The 24,012-nt window shown below is 40.6% G+C and overlaps 1 protein-coding gene across 4 annotated transcripts in view; it reads left to right on the forward strand.

Annotated features, from left to right (window-relative positions):
* Positions 1-24,012, forward strand: part of LOC145458996 (protein NLRC5-like) — an 87,329-nt gene that overhangs the window by 57,512 nt on the left and 5,805 nt on the right. For 3 of the 4 annotated variants that reach the window (XM_080337516.1, XM_080337539.1, XM_080337523.1), the window contains 5 exons: positions 3,137-3,286; positions 7,305-7,385; positions 7,563-7,730; positions 8,013-8,214; positions 14,985-15,039. In XM_080337516.1, the coding sequence (XP_080193642.1) occupies positions 3,137-3,286; positions 7,305-7,385; positions 7,563-7,730; positions 8,013-8,214; positions 14,985-15,039 (656 nt within the window). The remainder of the gene's footprint in view (positions 1-3,136; positions 3,287-7,304; positions 7,386-7,562; positions 7,731-8,012; positions 8,215-14,984; positions 15,040-24,012) is intronic. The other variant, XM_080337532.1, reaches the window with a different exon arrangement.

Genomic DNA, 24,012 nt, shown 5'->3' on the forward strand with positions numbered 1-24,012 from the left:
CAAATTCTTTCCGCGGCGTTTGCATGGTTGCAATGTATTAGTGACATGGAATTTCAAGAAGGATTACTAGTAATGATTTGATTTTCAAATATAGTATACAAATTCTTCTATTTCAACAAACGTAATAGCTCTAATTTGTTATAACCATCATTACAGTACTGTATCGAACAAAATTTACCAGATTTTGGTTTGAGTCTTAAATGCCGACATGAGTAAATATCGAATGTAGCGCATAAATTGCTCGGATTTAGCAAATCAAATTGCGCCACTCCCAAGAATTCAATCCCTGATATACATATGAGGCATATTTTTCGGCATCGATTGTTTTTCCCAGTTGTAGCAAGGTGTCATCCATTCACCTGTTTCATGATCTCATGTTCACAAACCAGCACTATAAAGAGATACACAGTACAAACGCATACACATACTCAGGACCTTAACAGCACTTCGTCAGGCCCCTACCAAAACGTTGGTCTTGGGTCCTCTATAGGGGGATATACCGAATCCCATACCCCCTCAGTATTTTCGCTATTCCACTACTTGTCAGCTACATTGGGTGTACTGTTTAGGAAGTTAGGTGATAACGCCTAAACGCGCCTCACGCGAAAAAATTCTATGGTTCATGATTGAATCCGTCAATATGATCGGGAATTGCACATATTTTGCTATAAATTTTTTATCCTCTCTCTGTTCACGTAATCAGATTTACCGGTAATGGAGCTGAATGAGGTGTCTTGGAAAATGTAGGACCCTTTAAATAATAACTAAACATGTTAGGGCGGACCCGTCGATAGAATGACATCGTAACATGATGCTATTTCGTGACCTCCTATCTGCTATATCAAAAGATATTGAAATTGCCCAAACTTACTAGACTAAAAGACGCACACGATTTCAAATTGATATTTCTTTACTGGCTAATATTTCCACCTTCAAATTGATATTTCTTTACTGGCTAATATTTTCCCTGCGCGATGGCATTTGTCTTGTGGGGTTCAGATCGCAAGGACGGGAACAATTGGCGTCAGCCATTTAGGCGCCTATGGACATTTAAACATTTATGTATAGTTGTATCTTGCATATATATCGAAGTTTTCGGCAGAGGTGGTCAGTAACGAAGTACCTCTACTTTTAGGAAGTACTCAAGTAGTTTTCCTCTACTTCTAGTACTTACTCAAGTAGATCTGATTTTCTCCACTTCTACTTCTACTTCGTAATATTTTGCGATCTACTTACTTACTTTTCGCTATTTTAGGTTTGTCAAGTAGAAGTAGTTTCATGCCCCAATACGAAAGATAGCCTGAGGAATTTCGGGGCTGTTTACACGGAGTACCAACTTTTAATATTCATAAAAGTCAAGTAAAACCCCGAAATCTTGTTGCGCTTCGCGCATAGTAGTTATGGACAGACAGATATGTTTTGAAGAAAGTATCAGTGAATATAATTTAGGTTCCGGATTGCTAATGGTTCCGTTCACACCGCATTGTCGCCTATATCAAATATTTCATAACTGTAAATATGGCCCACCATAACGTTTGATACTACCGTTCCGCAATCTAGCAATTATCTATCCTATCGTTATCTAGCAGCCCATGACGTGCCCTGCTAATCTGAAAAATCCGGCTTTTTAGAACGTTGCACCTGTTTTAGCATATCACCTTTGAATCTTTATGGACAAAAGACATGAAATATATTTTCTGCTTTTCATAAGTGGTATTTGTATTTTACTTTCAATTCCGAGTATGATACTCGGAGTATCATACTTTGAGTTCTAATTACTTTCAGTGCTTTTGTCTGCAGAACATACATGTTGAAACATAAAAGCAAGTGTAGCAATGCCTCTATTTTCCGAAAATAAAGCTACACTAAATATAAATTTTACGATCCCCAATATATGTTATTGACGTATGCTAATCGCGAAAAGTGTTGAAACCGTATCTGATACAACTTCTTCGTAATGCACTTCGCCTAAATTTGGAGCCTCAAAATATGAGGTAGGGTGCCATGCCATGATATTCTCTAAAACGGGGTCTTCTAGTAAACAAAGGGTTAGTATCGCATTTTCATATCAATACTATAATTTGCATCCCATGATTCGAAAGATTGCTTATTCTGTCGAAAATTTATACCTCCTCGGATGCATCAATACGAATCAAGCTCTCTGCATCGTTGGCATAGCTCAATTTGCAGCTTTTGGCAGTCCATGCGAACGAATTAAGACTGTTTTCGACACTACTTACTTACTTGAGTATATTTAAAGTCAGTCAATTCTACTTCTACTTCAAGTAGTTTTAGGGGGCTTATGAAAGAAGTACTTCTACTCGTACATGAGTAGATTTTTTCGTCGCTACTTCTACTTCTACTTGAGTAGCTTTCTTGGCTACTTTGACCACTTCTGGTTTTCGGTCAGTACAACGGCAGTCCTTTTCAACCAAGGTCTTCTCGTTGCTGATCGCTCGGTCACACTTCTCGGAGTCGCATGTTACATGGCCTACAACTTCATATATCTTGGTGCGTCGTGGCGCAGTAATGGCCGACACCCAAATGCCCAATACTATAATTCATGCGTATATTTTGTTGGGGGAAGGGTACTCAATAGATATTTGTGAGCATTACTTCATGGTAATTCTTGATTTTGGGTCCACTTCGGGCTCGACCCTACCCCCCCCCCCCGTCCCACCAATCTCAATAAGTAGTTATGGGAAGATATTAGGTCATACCTTTATTAGTCACAGGAAAATTCGACTCCATACGACTTCTTAATCAGCATCATACGAGGGAAGAAGTGACTTTGAAAAGAGGCTTATGATATATTTTCATTCAATGACACTTATGTATCATATTTCCGGCTATTATGCATGCGTTTCTTTGGTGTAATATACCGTCTTTGCTCCAGCAAAGGGTGCAGATTATGACTCACGTCTAATGAAATTCAAGACGAGTTCCATAATATTGTGTTTTCGAATCGAAATAGAAATACCATTATCAATTATCGTATTACTGCGCCTATAGGAATTATGTGTTCAAATTATTGGTAGTTGATGCTCATTTGCAGAGTGAAAGTTCTAATTGAGGCTACAATAACAACTTTGTTGATGGGTGATTGTGACCTAATTGACGATACTTGCTTTCGCAGGAATCCATGTTAGTATTCAAATGCTGTTATCACATCCGTGCAGCGGCATATTTGGAGATTCTTTTCGGAGCTAAAGGGATTCAATTTCCTGAACATCTATACGTCAAGTACAAGAATTTGTGGGAGTTATCGAAGTCGAAACTGGAAATAGTGAGTGACTGATATATTTCACTTTTATCATTTATAGATTAAGGTTCAACAGAAGTTAACCATTGAGCAGATTCAGGTTCAGAATTCCGGGTAAAAAATATGGAATGGTATTGAGTGTATCAAACATAGCATTTCACAGTCAATATTCTGATGGGTATGCTTAAATGTAACCGTATACTTTGCACTACACAACGACACTGGTCTCGATTATCAGGATAACCATTATGAAGTAACAAAGTCACAGCCGAAGTAAACAATCCATTGGCGTCGTTGATCGATATGAAAAAGAACATTACACATATCGGCTTCTTGTGATACGTAAGTTAAATAAACAATGATTATCACTGTGCTGCGTTTGGAAATTATTTTTTAAAGGTCGAAGATGTTTTAACTGTTTCAGAATCAATTTTTTTGCGCCGAACTCAAAAATTTCAACCAGTTTTTTTCAATCAGGTCAAGTGTTTTCTTCGTCTCATATTCAATTATGCCAGCTCGTGTCAGGTCAAGTTTTTTCTTCGCCTCATATTCAGTTATGCCAGCTCGTGTCATTATTGTATACAAAGGAAATAATTTATGTGGTAGCTTTGTTGGCCGTGCATGTTGTCAATTTTTGCAAGTTATTTGATTCAAGGTTTTTACAATGACAGCCGTTATAAATACTACAAAAAGAAATTAAAACAGTTGAAATAAATGCGCGTACAATTAACCAAGAAATCATAAGTTTGTTCAGTGGTGCTCAACCTAACAGAATAAGGTAGAAGGTAATATGTTACGTTATAGACACGTAAACACTTAACATCACAAGGGATTAAAAGCTTTCAAGCATCTCTTTGACCTGTGCTTCGTGATCAGGGCTTTTATGCTTTCCAGGGAAGTTTAAAATTACTACTCGGAAAGCTGTCTAAGGTCTGTCGTCTACTGCACCCCGTGTGTACAGTGAGACCTTCGTGTTTGATCAGTTCACAGATCTGTGGCCTATCAAAGACTCCTCTGGTCGCTTCAAAGATAAGGGGAAATTTGTTTCGTAAAAACTTGAAGGCGGGGCCATCTTTATCAAGTGCCCATCAGGTACAGTTTTTTAAGAGATCTAGTGTAATGTGCGGGGGTAGCAAGAGAATATTTCCTGGATTAACTAAATAAGCCGATCATCACCCCTCGACTTCCACAGACGCAAAAATGGATGTTTAGTGTAACCGGCCTGTAGTACAAGAAGTATCGAAATCATCAAGTCACCAAATATTTTCCATTTGTGTTGGCTGTACTAAAGAGATTTGAAAAGGAATTTCAAGTCTTCGTAGCATTCAGTGAACTTCACTGAATTTTTAATAGGCTAAAATCAACAGAACCAATGCCATTATGTAGCAATACTGCCTTCCAGCACTTGAGAGATGAGTCATCGATCTGCCGAACTTTAGACTATGCGCAAAGGTGATAACAATCCTGAAATATCTTGACTGTATACTATAAGGCAGTGGTTGGGAACCTATGGCTCGTGAGCCATATATAGCTCTTTTGGGCATAAGATATGGCTCTTTGATATATTTTTTAGTTTGTACTTAATTTTACCGATTGCAGCAGCTTGTTAGTAAATTTTCATAACGGCCAGAATGATTGTTCTCGTGGCAGAATAAACATGTATTTGAAAGAGCAAGACAGTGGCATATTCAGGGTTAACGGCTCGCACCCCTTTAAAAAATCCTCAAATTCAAGTAGCTGAATCGCCAGCGACCCATATCCCGTGCGAATTATGCGTACGCGATATCGCACTCTGCGTATTCTTGGATTGCTTTATACGTTGGTTGATCAAAGAGAATATGTTACCGCCGAATACTCTGAGAATTGAGAAGTCTTCAATATTTAGATTTTCGGAATCAGTGCCGTAGTTATATTGGATTAATATCAGCTGTTATAAATTATGAGCTATTTACGACGAATTGCGCTATCACGGGACGATTGGTAGCCTACAAGTTTTCACCGAGAAAATATGCCGTCCCTGATGAATCCCATCTGGTGAGTTTGAAGTAGTACTACCATTACGTAACGAATATTCCATAGTGACGTAACAATTGATTGATATGTATGGCTCTTTGGAAGTTAAAATGGAAAATACAGGGCCAGCATGGCTCTTCAGACAAAAGCAGTCGAGTCGACCATTGCTATATAGGGAATGGTCTTCGTCATAATTGAACTATTTTCTAATCTTTTCATCAAAACTTTATAGCTAAATCATTTTGATGACGTCATAAATCCCAATCGTAAATGCTGAAAGCTGAAGTTTTCCAAAATTCAAATGCAATTTGTCAAAAAACAAGACCTGATTGAAGAAAACGGATAACAGTTTTGGGTTCAGCCTCAAAAGTAGACTGAGAATCGTCAATACTTTAGTAACCTCAAAATTAACGCTGCACAACGTTACCTATTGGTTAAGTGTACTGCAGTGGAACCGCCATTGCGATATCGACAGAGACCAAATCCAACGTTACGCTTATAGACTCCCCGGTATATTTGGCTGTCGGCTCACTTTTCGATACATATAGCATCAGTGAGTGATCTCCGCGCGGTATATATCATAAATTTGTATACTTTCCCATTCGTACGTCGTTGGCAGAATGTTCAAATGTTTGGGTAAGCAATAACCTTGACGTACCACACACTAGCAGGGGCGGCCAACCCGTGGCCCTCGGGCCAAATGTGACCCGCGCGAAAATTTGGAATGGCCCGCGAGATAATTCTCGAAATTAGTAATCATCTCAAATAATGGATTACTCAGGTAGGCCAACCAAAAATTTGATTAGCCTGACCGCAAAATTTGGGATGTTGATGACTAAAATATCAGTTCCGACGCATCAGCATTGCCAGGGGCCAGTCACATTTTTCGTACATCTTCGTATATGTATATATAGTAGAATACTTCGTCGTAGATTTATTTGACTTGATGTTTTTCTTAGCAATTCGCGCGATTTATTGTCACTCAGCTTCTTTCTTTGAGGAACCTCTCCTAAAATTGAAAAAAAAATTACTGGATTGAGTCCGACTATATTCGCAATTATGATAGAACGTGTTGGCAAACATTCGACTCGAGTCTGCTCTAGCAGAAAGATGGTCGGCGATAAAACCTTTGCATAATATGATAGACGCATCTTCGCTGAAATCTTCAATATTTATATGTCCAAGCGCCGAATAAGCCTGTCCTTGCCAAGTGAGCCCACGATATACAGAGGAGACCCGCAATATATGCAAGTGACTTTAGCACGGGCCTAACTTATTCATTGATTTTGAAACAATTTCGCGGATAGGTATTGAGTACATTGTGCACAGTCACTTTTCAGGACATAATCTTTGTCGATTTTCCTGCGTAGTAATATAAGCCTTGTGTTCATCGTTACCTAATCCGGTTCGCTCCTATCGCACGACTAAAATAGAACATTAGCATTCAAGTGGCCCGCGCAATGGTTCGCAAATCTGATGTGGCCATTTGTCCGAAAAGGTTGGCCGGCCCTGCATACAAGACATTTTACTCGGTATCAAATGCACGAATAACGCAAAAATACCTAAATACTCACCCCCAAGAACGTTCTTAAGTGAAAATATGGGCCGGAAGAAACTTTACTATACCACATAGCATATTAAAGGTCGATTGCAACATGAATAGGTAGCCTTTGTGTTGTAGATGTTATGTACTGACCGTTACAACGGACGCTGAGCATAGTGCGTGCGACTGATTGATTGCTCGTAGATTAGTTTCAATAGTGATGCTTGATGGTCGTTAATAATGGCCGGCAGGGCTCGTGTGACCCGGGGAGAGAGAGGTCGTATTTGTTGTCGCGTAGCAGTTGTGGTGTTTTCTGTTGTAATCTTTTTAATATATTTCGCATAAGGCAGGAATGCGAATTAAAATTATGCTGTTTTCGGATATGGAAAGAAAAACTAGTTAATGTAAATATGTAAAGAACGATTTGATTTGATGATCAACCACACGACTACGTCATCTATCTCATGGAATCGATATTGAGTTCAGATAAGCAAGATATTGGTCGATTGCACGGAAGAAGAAATTATCGTTTTGTCGTTGATTGGAACTTTTTCGAAAAATGATCAGGTTTGGTTAGAATCTTCATTCGATTGCTAAATGCTCTGAAACGCTTTTATATTTTTTTATTATTTCATTGAGCATCAGATCCGATAATCGCTTCGGCGACTATGGTCATGTTAATGTATAATTGTTTCGGTGATGTTTCGTACGTCATATTGATAAATATCTCTTCGTCAATTTAAGATTGCGCCGCTGGACATTGCTGTGAATGGCCAAACATCAGCCGACGATTACAATAGAATTTTGGAGCGTGGAAAGGAAATTTCCGTTTTTATCAAAATCCATGCGATGTTTTATGTTGGGAAAGGGGATAACTCCGGAAGCATAGTCAAAGCTTGTCAGCGAAACAAGGTAGTACTATCATCTGGTATCAGACGTTTTGAAAGTACATACTCTACCTGCATTGCATCTTTATCATTGAAATTTGTCGTACATCGCGATTTTTCTTCTAATTAATCAACTGTTTGTCCCTACTTTAACTATCTACGCTAGTTATGGAATTCGTGTATGGTTTCTAGTAGATACGCACGTCTAAGATTGTTCGTAACAAATTGTTGCCCATGTGAAAATGCCAATAACGCGTCAAGCCTCGCTATGATACACAATATTAATACTAATCATCGCCCATCTTAGATCGAATATATCAGATGCATTTTCGACAAAGGATGTCGTGCGTCACTCGACGAGATTTCGTCTCTCGTCAAAAACTCTCATTCAAAGAAAGTAACCTTGTTGTACAAGGGTAAAGATGATATGTTGAATGGAGACGAATTGACAAAAGTCAAGATGATTGCAAATGATCTCGATACTGAGTTGGAGGTTACGAAATTACAAGGTGACGAGTATGCGTTTTGGTTACAGCGGAAATTTAAATAAGTTATAATATTATAGTACAGAACGGTTGTTATTAATTTCATAATTACTCGACGAACAACGAAAACGAAGCGAGATCAAGTTTGTCATTATAATTGAGTTGGAAATACGCAATCTCATATTATATCCAATGTTCTTCTATATCATGGGTTGGCAGCTTCACCGATCGGCGGGCCGGATTTGAAAAAATGAAGCACTTGGCGGGCCGGATTACAGAATATATACAATAAACGCGTATTTGTCCACCTATACAAGGAATAAATCATATTTAATGTAAACTTCAAGTGTATAGTATATCGACCAAAAACAGTATAAATTTATTAACAGTAGCTGTTGAAGTCAATCAAACATCTGTGGTCGGTCGCAGTTATCAACAAGTTCTTTGAACTATGGCTGCATGTCGTATGTAAAAACCCTTAGTGAACACCAGTTATATTGAAACGGAGCGTTGTCTCGTTAATGCTCATGGTCGAAAATATATGTACGAGTAGCGTACTCCCGAACAGAGCAAGTAGTTTCATGTCCATCTTTCTCGGGTTGGCAAACTTGGATTCATTCTGTGACGCATACAATTTGTCAGTACTTTCAGAATAGAATTTTATTTTCTGGATGAAAACTCTCTGAGGGCCGGTCAAAATCTCTTCGCGGGCCGTATGTTGCCCACCCCTATTCTATATGCATCGATCTTCAAAAGATCATCGAGCATGCTATAGTAATTTAGGATTTCGTCCGTCGTGTGAGGTTCAAATGGAATTTGTATCCAGTTTATACGAAACACATCATTTGCATCGAGAGCGAATCTCGAACTTATATCGAATTACAGAAACTTCACTGAATCAGAATTAGCTTCGTCACTGTTCAGATATTCCTAGTCCAATGTCATATCGAAGGAATTATTTCAAAGTGCGTGTATTTTCTTTGAATGTTCGTTCAATTAATATGTTCTTGCACTTGCAACTTGCACGAACCACGTCACTAACGCAATTAGAAATCAAAATATAGAGAGAATTAGGAAAAGTAATGAGATTTTCGGACTCAGCGCACCTGATATGCCACTAATTCGATATAGCATATCGTGATTTTTGAAAAACCAAATTTTGTTGGCCTGGGTCCTGATTCGAACGTTTTAAGAGCCGTCACATAATCTAATTCTCACTCAACTATTCGACGGATATCGATTTCCATCCTCACACTTTACATCCGCAATTTACAATGTCAGAACGAACACCCGCTGCTGATTTCAACACCAATGAGATACATGTAACGCAGACACGAGTGCCTATTATTGGAATAGGCTAATAAGACCAACCTACCAATTTGAATTTCCGTACCAATAATCAATAACGCAAACCGAACTGAATAATTTTAGTTTCTTTTAACTTGCTTGGAACCAAATGACCGTTTCCAAATTGCGCAATATGTTTGCGTCAGCTTAGCATAATCCATAGTGTTGTACCCTTTGAAAGAACTCAATGCGATCGGCTCCTAGGCTTTTATTAGCATAAAAGTAACCTAGTGTATCTGAATGCAACACGGCAATAAAACATAGTTGAAGCAGGTACAACGAACAGAAACGATGCCGCACCCAACTAGAACAGAATGAACTTAGTCACGACGCGAAGGCAATCAGAAATTAATCAGCAAAAACACCATGTAGTGGGCAAAAGGTACTGAAGCACCACAATCTCCCTCACTAATAAATGAAAGTCATTATTTAGAGCAGAGGTCTCAAACTCAAATGTGCTCGCGGGCCAATTTCCTACTTTTTGATGGCGACGCGGGCCGCAGCACCAAACATATTAGGGAATTCAATGTAGACGTTATTTGAAGGGATCTTGCAGACTGACGTTCCACGCGCATCGTGAAAATGTGATTAACTATTGTGAATTCACGCCTGGCACGGCACAAAAAATCTCATTTTTAAATATATGAGTAAAATTGTTGCTGTACTTGGCATAGTTTGTCAAAATAATCAGTTGTAGACACCATGCGAGAGTACAAATGCATCAGGACATCGTAAAAACTGTTGCGTTATAATTTCGCAGCGAGCAGACATTTGACGCGCCACAATTATAGGTAGAATTTGAATTATACAAAGATTGATCTGATACCAAAGCATTGGAGCAGTACAGTGCAGCCTAATCCGAGTTTCGGGCATAGGCCTACTCCTGATAACTAGGCTATATTGATCATGTCATTACCAAAGTCAAATACTATCAGCGTTACATTTACCTTCGAAAATTGAAACAGATCAATAACAACTTGAACATAATGAATACTGTACCATTGCGATAGAAATGTGCAATCGCCGAAGAATCCATTGGTGTTACAGCCGTGAAGCTTAGGCTACGACTACTTATTCCTCGCCACATTCAATTGGCGATAATAACATATATGAAGATACCCAAGATGACACAGGATGTAACCAACTATACTTTAAAGGGGCAACATAATGCCAATGGCGGTTGCCATACCGACCTGCTGAGATATCTAAATAAACTACGCAACGCAGGCTACGACCTTTTGATATTTTACTATTTCTCATACCAGTTTGATAGTTTATTGCGTCCGTGGTTGTACCAAGTCACGGCATTCCGACTCCGAGTCACAAAATTCCTTCCCTGATTGTAACGTCTGACGCGACGAGTACGAGTAATTCCACAGAAGGTCGCGCCCTCAAGTCCAAATCACAATTTTCAGTCACGAATCGTGTTTTACCATCATAAACAAGTAATGTCACGTAATAGTTGATCTTCCACTGCGTGGTAACTTTAGAAAGTGATGTAAGTAATAGTGAAGTTTGATGAGTTGTCTCAGGCTTCTGGAGTAGTTTTAGAGCGAATTTCAAGTTATAAAATTAAAATAAAAATTAGTAGTAAAATATTGTCCAATACTTCGAAATCCAAAATGCCGTCGCGGGCCGCACAAAATGGTCTCGCGGGCCGCGTGTTTGAGACCTCTGATTTAGAGGATTGTCCATATCGTTCAGGCGCGCGTCTGATTCTACTTGATCTTCTCAAAGGCGACACTTTTGCGAAGTTTCCAAATAATCTTCCTTGTTGGTAACGTCAGCTGTAGGTTCAACCAGAGACGAGTTGTCGACCGCTGACTGGTCCGGTTCGACAGCCTAGTCATCATCGACTGGAGACTGCTCGGTAGTGGATGGATAAGGTGCGAGGTTCTTGACAGTGACCGTCGATTCCTACCCCGGATGGATGCCAGATCAAGGCATATTTGGAGTTAGCTTCGAGCCAATCGACTTCAATTCCGAGGGGGTCACATTTGCTTCTCCTTGCGAAGTTCCTAAGCAATACGAAGCCCCCTTGGAGTATCCAATCTGGAACCGATTCCGCGTCATACTTCTCGTACAGAAATTGAAAAATCTGTCGTGCGGGCACGAATTAGTAGTAGTACACAGAAGCAAACGGATAGAGTGAAGGGCATCAGGCAATACAGTTTCCCATGAACTTTCGGGTAATTTTCGTGAAGCTAAGAGCATTTTTACCGATCTCCAGACAGTTTGATTCAAACGCTCACAGTGAGAGATTCCAGTGGGATGGTAGGCCTACGGAGTAATTTTGCTCGTTGCTATGCCGTTGCGGGTGAAAAACGCCGTTACTTCCTTCGATAAGAACGAATTTAAACGATCGCCGTGAACATATTCTGGCAGACCGAACTAGGAAAATAAATCAGTGAGACAATTAACAACCGTAGCTGAAGTCATATCTCGGCATGGATAGGCAAACGGATATCTGCTGTATTCGTCAACAATTACGAGCAGGTACTGTCGAGATCCTTCGACAGGGCCTTGGAAATCAAAACTTATTCCATACCACGGCCTAGTCAATTGGATGAGACGGTGACGGAAGTTTGATTTATAGAGTCACGGTTTGATTTCCGAGCATATTCTGCAGTTACCGAAGATCTCTCTGACTTCATCTATAGAGAAAGGCAAGTTTTTCGCTCTAATAAAATGATGCAACTGTCGCACCCCGGTATGAGCAGGAGCTTCGTGCACATGATTGAGAGACAAGCCCGAGTTTGGCAAAGAGCAGCATACACGAGAAAATGTATCCGGAACAACATTCTCAGTACCAGGACAATGAAATGTTTCATACTTAGAGGCGCTCAATTCGAGTTTTCACGCCGACAATTTAGCATTTTTGATTTTACTATCGTGAGTTTTGCTGAATATGAATGACAACGCTTTTTGATCGGTAACACGGCGGAACTTGTTGCGGTGAAGCAAGTAACCCATTTTTGTTTAGCCTCAATAATAGCGAGGGCCTCTTTTTCAACGATATTGTGCTTCGACTCGCATTCGGAAAGAGTATGCGACATGAACACTGCAGGTCTGCCTCTTTGACTTATAGTATGGCGGCGATAGCCACGTCGGAAGCATCACAAGCAACCTCGAAAGGCTCGTCGTCATATCTACAGCTTGGGCAAGCACCTATAAGACTATTTTTCAACGATTTGATAGCCTCGAGTTAATCGGTTTTTAACGGGAATTCATTGTTTCTAGTTAATGGTTTCGCCTTTTCCAAAAACAAAGGTATCCTTTAGAAAGCTTCGAAAGCTGTTAAAGGACGGTCAGACGGGCGAAGCGGCACCTGATGATAGGCGTCGCTTTTTCAGAAAACGAAGGTATCCTTTCGAAAGCTTCAAAAGCTGTTAAAGGACGGTCGGACGGGCGAAGCGGCACCTGATGATAGGCGGATTTCAGATCGATGGTGCTATATACCGTTCCTTTTGCGACTTCCTTCACACAATGCTCGATATTAGGTAGCGGATACGCATCCAAGGGTGTATATCTATTAATAGTTCCAGAGTAGTCGATCACTAAGCGCGTTCATCTTTCGTCACCAGAACCTGAGGCCGCCACGGAGAGACCGACTTCTCTATGACATATTCTTCCAGTAATCTTGACACCTCTTCTTTGGTGAATTTGGCATCATCGGAGCAATAATTTTGTGATTTCACAGCGATTGGATCGACATTCCTATCTACGAAGCGGAATATCTTAGGTGTCTCCGTAATCTTAGCGCTAGCGACGGAACAGTGAGATTCACCGATAATCAAGTCGTTTCGAGGCCCGTTGAAATTGAAAATGACGGTCTTGTGAGTTCTCAGAAACTCCAATCCTAAGATCACATCCGCGCACAAGTTGTTTACGACTCCAAAAAGTGTTTCGCTGTATTTCTGATCCTGTATTGTGAATGACAAAGTAACGTGCCCCAATACTTTGGAGGTGGAATCCTTCGATGCCAGAGTAATAGTGGATTCCGGTCCGTGCAGAGGGAGTGCGAGCGAATTAGCAAAATACAGTCTCATAAAGCATTCGTAAGCCCCCCCCCCCACCGAGTCGACCAGCGCCTCTATAGCCAATCCTGCTATAGTGATAATGATAGCCAGTATTTAAGTGATTTCGGTACTCGAATCAACAGGAAAGCTAGATCTGCCACTTCGGCGGAATTAAACGTCACGGCACCGGCTCCACCGGCGACTAGAAATGCAAAATAAGAGGCTTTATCATAATCGAACGCTGGCGCAGTAATCTTCCGTTCTGAGTACCATTCTTGCATGCGTTAGGAAAAGGGCCTTTATATCCACATTTATAGCACTCAGCGTTTTTCGCGGGACAGACCTTTCGCAGAGGGTTGACTGCCGCAATATCGGCAATTCTTGTATCGTTTGGTAACAATTGCAACTTCACCGGTACCCTCAGTCGTTATATGAACTTAATCGCTACTAGTCGTTCGTTCAGATCCTATAGCACTCACGGTGGCAGGGACGGGAATCTATATGGTCTCGTAGGAAGACGCAAACTGCTGAGCTCGCTCGAGAGATTCGGCTACCTTAACCACTTTGTCTAATGTCATATCATCGTGCTCTAATAATCTAAGACGAATCGTAGGCGAACGTAAGCCAGTTATCGAGGCGTTACGAACTGCTTCATTCTGATGCTCGTCGGCATTCACAGCAGCGAATATGCGATCTTCAGCGAGAGTGAGCAATTTTAGTGATACATCGGTGACGCTTTCTCCTTGATCCGACGAGCGGTGGCTTAGAGGTGTCTTGGAGTAGATCAAGTTCTTCGTTATCTTGTAGAGCTTGCATAGCGTCTCAAAAGCGAATTCATACGTAGCGAGGTGTTCTAAAAGATAACACATCCGGCGATATATATCCGTATATAATAGCCAATTTATCTATAGTCACTTCAGCTGGAGGGTCAGAATCCGATCGATTGGGAGCCGTTGAGTTTGAAGCGGAAGCCTGCGCGGCAACTAAGAATTTTCCAAACATCTTCTCCCAATGATTGAATATCTTCTGTGAGTCAGCCGAGCTGGGCATCACTTCCAGAACTGGCACACGTATGTACTTTTCTTGAGAGAACGCCATGTTGAGATGACGATTTATGTTAATAAAATTGTTGTACCCTTTGATAGAACTCAATACGATCGGTTCCTAGGCTTTTATTAACATAAAAGTAAGCTAGTGTATCGAAATACAACACGGCAATAGAACAGAGTTAAAACAGGTACAACGAACAGAAACGATGCCGCACCCAACTAATACAGAATGAACTTGATAGTCACGACGTAAAGGCAATCAGAAAGCAATCAGAAAAAACACCATCTAGTGGGCAAAAGGTACTGAAGCACCACACATAGGATGCAGAAATCTAATACTAAATATATTTTACAGTTTGTAAGATATCTCTCGTTTTAGTGATTCGACTAAAGAGTGATGCCTGGGAGCTCCTTGACTACACATTCTATGCCAGGTGAGTCGTATTATTCGCTAAGTCTGACCGTTCGAAAATGAGAATTGAGACGTATCCTTCCATTTAGTGGTCAATCAATTCTCACTGTCTTCCTGATCTTTGGCGCGAAATAAACTGTTGTGGATCTGACATTCACAACTAAAAACTCTAAATACAAACTACGTCATAGCTATCCACGTTCTTGATTGGCAACTAAGTATTGCACTGTACAGTACCGGCGATAAAATGTAGGCGTGTAGCGGAACGTTATGTTACGGCCGAAAACTTTGAGAATTGAGAAGTCGATATGTATTTAGATTTTCGGAATAAGTGTGGCAGTCACATTCGATTATTATTAGTTGTAATTAATTCTAAACTACTTACGATGAATTGCCTTATCAATGGTGGGGCTTGGCCCGCTTGTGCCTCAATTTTCGTTTCGAGCTTTATTTTTCGAACAATAAATACTAGATTTTACAGAGAAAATATGGTGTACACGAGGAATCCCATGTAGTGAGTTAGAATTAGGACTTCCATGACGTCACGAGTTTAGAATTGTGATGTAACAGTTGATTGGCATGTATGGCTCTTTGGGAGTTGAGATGGAAAAAATAGGACCAATATGGCTCTTCGGACAAAAAAGGTTCCCGACCACTGGTATAGACGGTCCTTAGTTTACTTTTTGATGCTGAATCCAAAACTGTTATCCGTTTTCTTCAATCAGGTCTACTTTATTGACAAATTGCATTTGAATTTTCGAAAACTGCAGATTTCAGCGTTATGCGATTAAGATAGCGTAGATAGCGTAATGGTTAAGCGTCCGGCTTCTTGATCGGTAGGTCGTGGGTTCGATCCCCGGTCGGGTCAGACCAAAGACCTGATTAGTAGCATTGGTATCCATGGCTTCCCTGCTTGGCGCTCATGCATTACTGGGATAGCATGGAGGGGTGGTGCATGACTTAGAAAGCCGTAAAGGCTATATCTGCACTTCCTTGTCCAGCGGCATATGCACATCATGCACTCATGGTATGCATATGCGCAGATCGTGTGTATGTGTATCATGAGTCGGTGTATATGCCGCAAAAACATCAAGGACAAAAATAAACTACGTCCTTTCCTTCCTTCCTTTCCTTCCAGATTTGTGACGCCATAAAGAGGATTTCGCAATGAAGTTTTGATGGAAAGTTGAGAAAATATTTCGATTATGACGAAGACCATTCCCTATAACAGGGGCGGGCAACATACGGCCCGCCAGCCGGTGTCCGGTCAATACCGAGAGTGGACACCACCGAGAATAGACATTACCGAGAATGCAATGTATGCAATGCAGGCATGTTATGCATATATGCAGGTCGTGTGCATGTGCAATGTACATGACGGCTACGCCACATTCGGTGTCGATTCTTAGATATAAGTTTCTCGACAACGCGTTTTCAGTAAGTTAGATTCTTGGTCTTGGCCGTTCTCGGTAATGTCCATTATCGCGCAAACATGGGGTAATCGCGATTAGTAATCGTAATCGATTACGACGATTACAGCATTTTCAAGTAATCGTAATCGCAATCGATTACATTCGAAAAAATTCCGAAGTAATCTTAATCGTAATCGACTACTTCCCATTTCTAATCGATTTCTCTGTGAAAGAACGATTACTTTTTATTTTTGCAAGGACTATGACGTAAACCGAACATTCGTGAACAAGGAAGAGATATTATACCAGGCTCGTGACAGCACAAACGTCTGATTTTCGAACGCCACAGCTCATTAATACGTCAGAAACAACCTATTAGCTTTGCGCGTCATTGCGTAAGAAGTATCCACACTAAATAGATATTCTGTGTACGTATACGTTGTACATTAGTGTCATTGTAAGAACGCCCGCCGTGCTGTGTATCAGGTTATCAACACGTTCCACACGCCACTACCTCGCAGCAGTATAATTTATCTCCGCTCGGCCCAGTTTCAAATAGTAACTTATGGTTGATGTTTGTTAAGCTTATGATTAGTTAAACGCAATTTGACCGTAGCTGCTTGGCGAGCAATAGGCCTATCTAGTAGGCTTACCATATTTCGGAAATGAAAAAAGAGGACACTTTTTCAGAAATTTCAGTCATGCAAAACTGGAGATGAATTCTCAAAAACAGGTAAATTTCACCCGCTTCATGATCGGTTGACTAAAAAAAAAAAGGTCATCACTTCCGCTCAGAGCTCAAAAACACGTTTTTCACTCCACATTGCTAGGTGGATGACTAAAAAAAAAAAAAAGTCTTCATTTCGCTCAGAGCTGAAATCACCGCTTTTTCCTCCGAAATACCCGCCGGAGCTTCACTTCTGCGCCAATTTGCGGCATATCACTCGCAATTTCCTCTATATCTGACCTAAATTTTCAAAAAAGAGGACAAAATCTCAAAAAAGAGGACAAAAGGGCGTCCTCCGAGGACACTTTCAAAAAAGTCAAAAAAGAGGACAAATCCTCTTAAAAGAGGACGTATGGTAAGCCTACTATCTAGTACGTACGTACACCGGACAAAGATTTGAAATTTTGCACTCGCCAAATAAAACATTGCGATCTCCACTACGAAGCAGTAAAAATCAACAACTGGTGATATATTTATATAAAAACCAAGCCGTTTTTGCCGTTTCTCGCAACGGCAGCTTGCAGTACAATATCTGCATTAATTTGAAGGCAGAATTTTATGTTCGCTTCGTCTTATTCTCATATGACTCTACTTGAAAGGGCGCCAATCGTTATTTCACAATTCTTTACTCAACATTGGGACCTGCCGCCATCGCCATGGGCTTATATCAGGGCTGTGGAGTCGGTAAATTTTACCACCGACTCCGGCTCCGACTCCGACTCCACACATTTTCAATATACCGACTCCGACTCCGACTCCGACTCCTGAGTCTTTAAATGTACCGACTCCGACTCCGACTCCGACTCCTGGGTCTTTAAACGTGCCGACTCCGACTCCGACTCCGACTCCAGCATTATTACCAATTTACCTCGAAAATTATATGCCACATTGTCGGTTGAATGACTATCATACAACCATTAAACATATGCAAACATATGATTAACTGTGGCATGCTGAATTGTTTCATTGTGGCACAGCTCGAATTATCCACTATGCAATTAACATGAAATAAAGATTTGCTAAATATCCTTCCTTATTCAAGTTTTTATAACATGGACTCTCTAATATCCTGAAATGTATGAATCATTCAAATATGGCAGATATACAATCCTGTATAATAAAAATGTAGATAAAAAATCCAAGTGTAGGTCTTGTGTATGACTCAGCAACTGATAAAGAAATTGAACTTACTAATTTTGTCATTACACACTATCCTGATTACAAGCGCAAACACTCTTACTACTAGTAATAGACATTGGTCATAAATGGAATTTAGTTAAGTAGTCAAAGACCATAGCCTATGTCTATTCTACATGTACTTAATCAAGTATTCAAGGATTGGGACTTGCAGTCTTTCTTAATCATTTGTTCGACCCAAACAGCTAAGCTACACTACAAATATTTTTAATTTTGTCAAATGGGAAGCATCGTTTGGTCATATTTACATATTTTTACAATTTTACAAAACCAGCCGATGCATTTTCTCTGTCACAGTATCATGTTATAATTCCAAAAAATGCATCAATTTTGACTGCATCGCGAAAACGCATCTAGCGATTTTCTTCCCCTCTGCAACTGAGTTGTAATTTGCAAGTAATGTCTTTTATCTATATCAGGGGTGGGCAACTTTTTCGGCGAAAGGGACACCATAGATTTACGAGCCATTGCGCGGGCAACGGGATTGTTGACAATCTTTTTTTAGTCGTCGATGGGAGCGAACCGAATTATGAAACATTGCAAACAAGACTTATATTACTACGCTCTAAAATTGATAACATTATGTCATCCAACTGTGCAGTTCGTAATCAGGCCCAGGTCGCGCGAAGCGCGAAATTTTTTTGCAAGATAACGACTGAATTAGGCTATAGCTATATCAATAAATATGTCGCTAACATGCATTGGGGGTCGCATCTGTATACCACTGGGCTCATTTAGCAAGGACAGGATTATTCGAAGTTTAGACATAGCAAAATCGACGGTATTAGTGAACATGCCTCTATCATTTTTTGCAAATGTTTTGTCGACGATCTCGCTGCGAGTGCACAAGCGAAGCCGTATCTCCTAATTGCGAATATAGTTAGACTCAATTCTGTGAAGAATATGTTTTTATAATTTTCAAAAGGGGGCTAAAATACTGAATGCAAGAAATCTAGTGACAATGAATCATGCGAAGTTCCGAGAAAAATTTCAAGTCAAATAAATCTGCTATGAAATATTCTACTTCATGGTCATATACGAAGATCTGGGATAAATGTGGCTGACCCCTGGATACGTCAATGCCTCAGAACTGTTGTTTTAGTCATCATCAAATTTCTCGGTCATGCTAACCAAATTTTCGTTGGCCTTGCAATTGTACCTGATGTCATAAATAATTTCGAGAATTACCTCGCAGGCCACACCTAACCTTCTCGTGTGCCAAATTTGGCCTGCGTGCCACGGGCTGGCCGCACCTGATCTGTATGGTTAATAATAACAGTGATTGGTGGTACATAAAAATTATATTGAAAATTCTTTGAAAGCAAATGTTTTCCTGATAGAGAAGTTGGAGTCGGAGTCGGAGTCGAAATCATAGTCATTCTCACAAACTCCGACTCCGACTCCAGTCAGTATTTTCCCACCGACCCCGACTCCGACTCCGACTCCAGCTATTACAGTTTTCACGACTCCGACTCCGACTCCGACTCCATCAAGCGAAAATTACTCCGACTCCGACTCCACCGACTCCGACTCCGACTCCACAGCCCTGGCTTATATATCATGTTAGCATGGGTTGTAGCTGGAATCAGGACCAAAACAGCAAGTCGTCCCCTATAGGGTGGTAATCGCAAGTTGAAGACTAAATTTCGTCGAAAATTGCATTATATTACTATTGATTTTTAATCCTCTCTCAGCCCCCGATGGTCAGATTTACCTGTAGAGTTTGTTTGAGGTAATCTTGGTGTTTGTCCACTACAACGGTCAGTTACACCAGGCCGATTTTCTGCATTTTAGATTCCGTATCTGCCGACTTGTAACACGGCCCACTTCTAGTAAGACACCGCTTACGCCAGGGTTCTCAGACCTTTCTTGGCCGTGGCCCATTTTCTGGTTTGAAAATGTGCTGCGGCCCACCTCTTATCTTGGAGTAATAATCTTGTTCAATGCGTGGTAATCGACAGCGCCGATAAGCCTATTTCTCCAAAATATGCGCATCTTTCTCCTAATTTACTGATGATATTTAAATGTAGACCTCTCGACCCATGAAATCGCACGAAACGCGACAAAAATTGTCATGTTCAATAAATATCCTCCAACAAACGACCATCGAAATAATCTTGGGCCCCTTCGAGCTCCCGCAATTAGGGGTTTGTATGCAGCAGTTACGGCCTTGGTAGATCATAGGCTAAAACTCTGTGTATATTATGATCGTCCACTGCTTCATTCGCGTGGCGAAACACAATGATGACATCCACGCATCCGCTGTGTGATTGGGATTATAGTTCCACTATTGTGGGGAATAATAAAATCATTCTGGGTCAGCACCTTCAAACAATTGATAGGTGAATGAGGCACTACAGAAAAGTGGAGAAAGATTTATTTAATATGCATGCTGTACAATGCACATTGTATGTCTTGTTCCAAACCAACCGAAGTTGCGATGTCAGAATATTCAATCCAATGATACAATCAATTCATGTGACTCTTGCATTATGTACAATGATTTCCAGGGCGGACATTTTAAACCGACTCCAAAGTTTAATGCGCTCCGCTAAATCCTCAATCCATTATGATTCGTTGTGGCGATGCAGTATTTCCTACCTCCACCAGAAGTTGCTAATAATTTGCAATTATGGCTAGTTTTATCTTACAATAATACGATGACTTGCCTAAGTAAAGTAAATCTATACCATACCTCAATTACACTTCATTCCGATTTTAATGCACACCCCTTTCAACGGCATACGACATATAACCCTGCCGGAATACTTGGTTATTTCAGCATTACCTTCCAGCAGGGTTGTAACCAAGTCACAAGGCGCCGAGTCACAAGTCAATCTCACTTTTTATTTTTGACTCGAGTCAAGTCGAGTCATTTTCAATTCACCACCGAGTCAAGTCCGAGTCCAAGTCATCGAACAGAGGGTCGAGTCCAAGTCATGGTATTATGACTCGAGTCCGAGTCCAAGTCATTGTGTTGACTGCTCAGTCTCCAGTTAAAGTGTTGTTAAACCCACTTTTTATAACTCTGTTTGGTGATATCGAATGGTTCGCATTTATAATATACTAATTTTCCTCACTTTTAGCAGTTTCTGGTCTCGTTTTCAAGTACTGGTACCAATAGACGAAATACCAATCGGGTGGTTACTTTACTACTCTTCGAAATTACAATGAAATGTCGGTATTGGCCGTCTGAGTCTCGAGTACTATGACTTGGTTCGAGTCATGTGCAATGACTCGAGTCTAAGTCGAGTCAATACACAGATTGACTCGAGTCGAGCCGAGTCATGTCTTCATTTTGAGAAATTGACTCGAGTCAAGTCGAGTCATCAGAAAGTCGTGACTCGAGTCGGACTCGAGTCGAGTCGAGTCATGACTCGAGTCATTACAACCCTGCCTCCCAGTGTATATTCGAAATTATTTTAGTTGATGTTAGCCGTAGGTTGTTATAGCCAGTGGAAAAAGCCGACGTTGCTCCCTCCCGTTTTCAACTTGAACATGCTGACTCCATACGTGCCACTACGTCACATCAGAGTCGGATGAAAAGATTTTCGTAGCCTACGTATAATTAGATAATATGAATATATTTTTAGCGATTAACCTAACAAATATGACTGAGCTTACATTAATTCTAAAATTTTCTAAATAGCTTTGTGGCCCACCTCAAATGCTCCTGTGGCCCACCACTGGGCCATGGCCCACCCTTTGAGAACCCCTGGCTTACGCGGATGAGGCGGCGAGGAGGAGCCTAGATAAACCTCCAACACTTTGAAAGGAATTCTGAAGTCGACCTCGGTCGGACTCGAAACCGCAACCCAATGGCGTTAGACGCGGATTATACCACTGCGCTATCTCGCCACACAATTACCTACATGTAGAGCTGATGGCGCGTAATTCATAATTATATCCTCTGGTATCTTGTTATAATTACTTTAGTGTATGTTGTTAATTCGTGACTTCCGGTTTGTTATTTAATCAAACGATATTGTAGTGGCTCAAGCGTAGCAGACAGGAAAAAAAAAAACTTTCGTGAGACGCACAAACAAATTGTCATGCGTCTTTATATCGGACTGCATGTCTAGCAACTCAAGTTGTAAATTACCATGGTCAGTGGCCACATTAACTACAATAGGACATGAAAACATTTTCATCATGGGGAAAAAGCATTTATTCCGTCAATGAGACCGTCGAACTTAAAAATCAAGTCAAATGATCCATTGGTTTGATAGTCGGATAGCGATGTAAAACGTGTTGCAACACCACCTGCACTTAATTAAGTCTGATGATGAGCAGACTTGAATTTGAGTGACGATCCAAACGCATTTGAGTGTGAGCATACTTTTTGACGTGAGTTGAGTAACGAAATCGTTGCTGAGTAGAGAATCGCTACTCGACAGCAAAGGAATTGGTCTCCACCCTTAATTATAAACTCCAGATTCCAAGCCAAGCAAGTGTAATTTTTGAATCAATTTTTTTGTTTGTTCCAAATTGATTTTATAATATTTTTGTTGGATTTTCTAACGTCAATGGGAGCCGCAAGTAGGCTAGCTCGGAGCCGCGGTTGGAAATCACTGATATAGAGAGGATTTCCAAGATAATTAGATCTCTCGAAAATACTCTATAACTTATGTTGGTTTACGAAATACTTTTTTAGGACCCTTCGAGCTCGCTCCCCACCCTATTGGGAAATTTGGGGTGCGGCAATTATGGCCCTGGCAAAAATGCAAATCATTGGGCGCGATAAATTGCACTCTATAAAAATGGGCAATGGTACATTATGACGTAACAAGCAAATGACGCATCTCTTTTAAAGAGAGTTTGTTATCTCATTAGGCCTCTTCAGCGCAATCCATATATTGTCTTCCAACATAGCTTCCAAGATGCAAAATAAATGTAATCGTGAGTAATCGTGATTACTTTTCCAATGTAATCGTAATCGTAATTGACTACTTCCTGATTTTGCCGTAATCGTAATCGCGTCATTCAGAAGTAATCGTAATCGAAATCGATTACAATCATGAAGTAATCACCCCATGTCTGATTATCGGTATTGGTATAGAACCAATGAATTGATATCTTGGTAAATTTGGGGTACCGGGCTTATCGAACGCCTTGAAATCTTAACGAGTGCACCATGCGTTGATTGATCAGAGAGAAGCAGACATGGCGGCGCCTTTATGGCAATGGTGTCTCAAATCCACATTGTCTTCGTCATTGTTGGCGTTAAATGGCCTTCAATTGACATTGCTGTCGTTACAATACATTCATTACATGCGATTTATTCCTTGCGTATATGGATAAAGTGGTGAATAATGTATCGATTCAGCTATCCGGCCCGCCAAGAACTTAATTTTCCTACATGCGGCCCGCCGACCGGAGAAGTTGCCCGCCCCTGCCCTATAGTATACTCAGTACACTATACTATACTACTATTCTGTAAAGATGTTTCCGGATTATTATCAGCTTTAGGCATAGTCTACAGATCGGCAGAACGGCGATTGTTTTGGACTCACCTCTAATGAGTTTGAAGGCAGTATTACTACAGAATTACGTAATGGATCTGTTGCTGTTGGACAATTGAACATTCACTGAAGCTCACATAACGCGATCAAGACATGACATTCCTTTTGAAGCCTCTTCAGTATAGCCAGCACAAATG

The sequence above is a fragment of the Botryllus schlosseri genome, chromosome 2 (assembly GCF_051294905.1).
Source record: "Botryllus schlosseri isolate E-star chromosome 2, Bs_hap1, whole genome shotgun sequence".
NCBI lineage: Eukaryota > Metazoa > Chordata > Ascidiacea > Stolidobranchia > Styelidae > Botryllus > Botryllus schlosseri.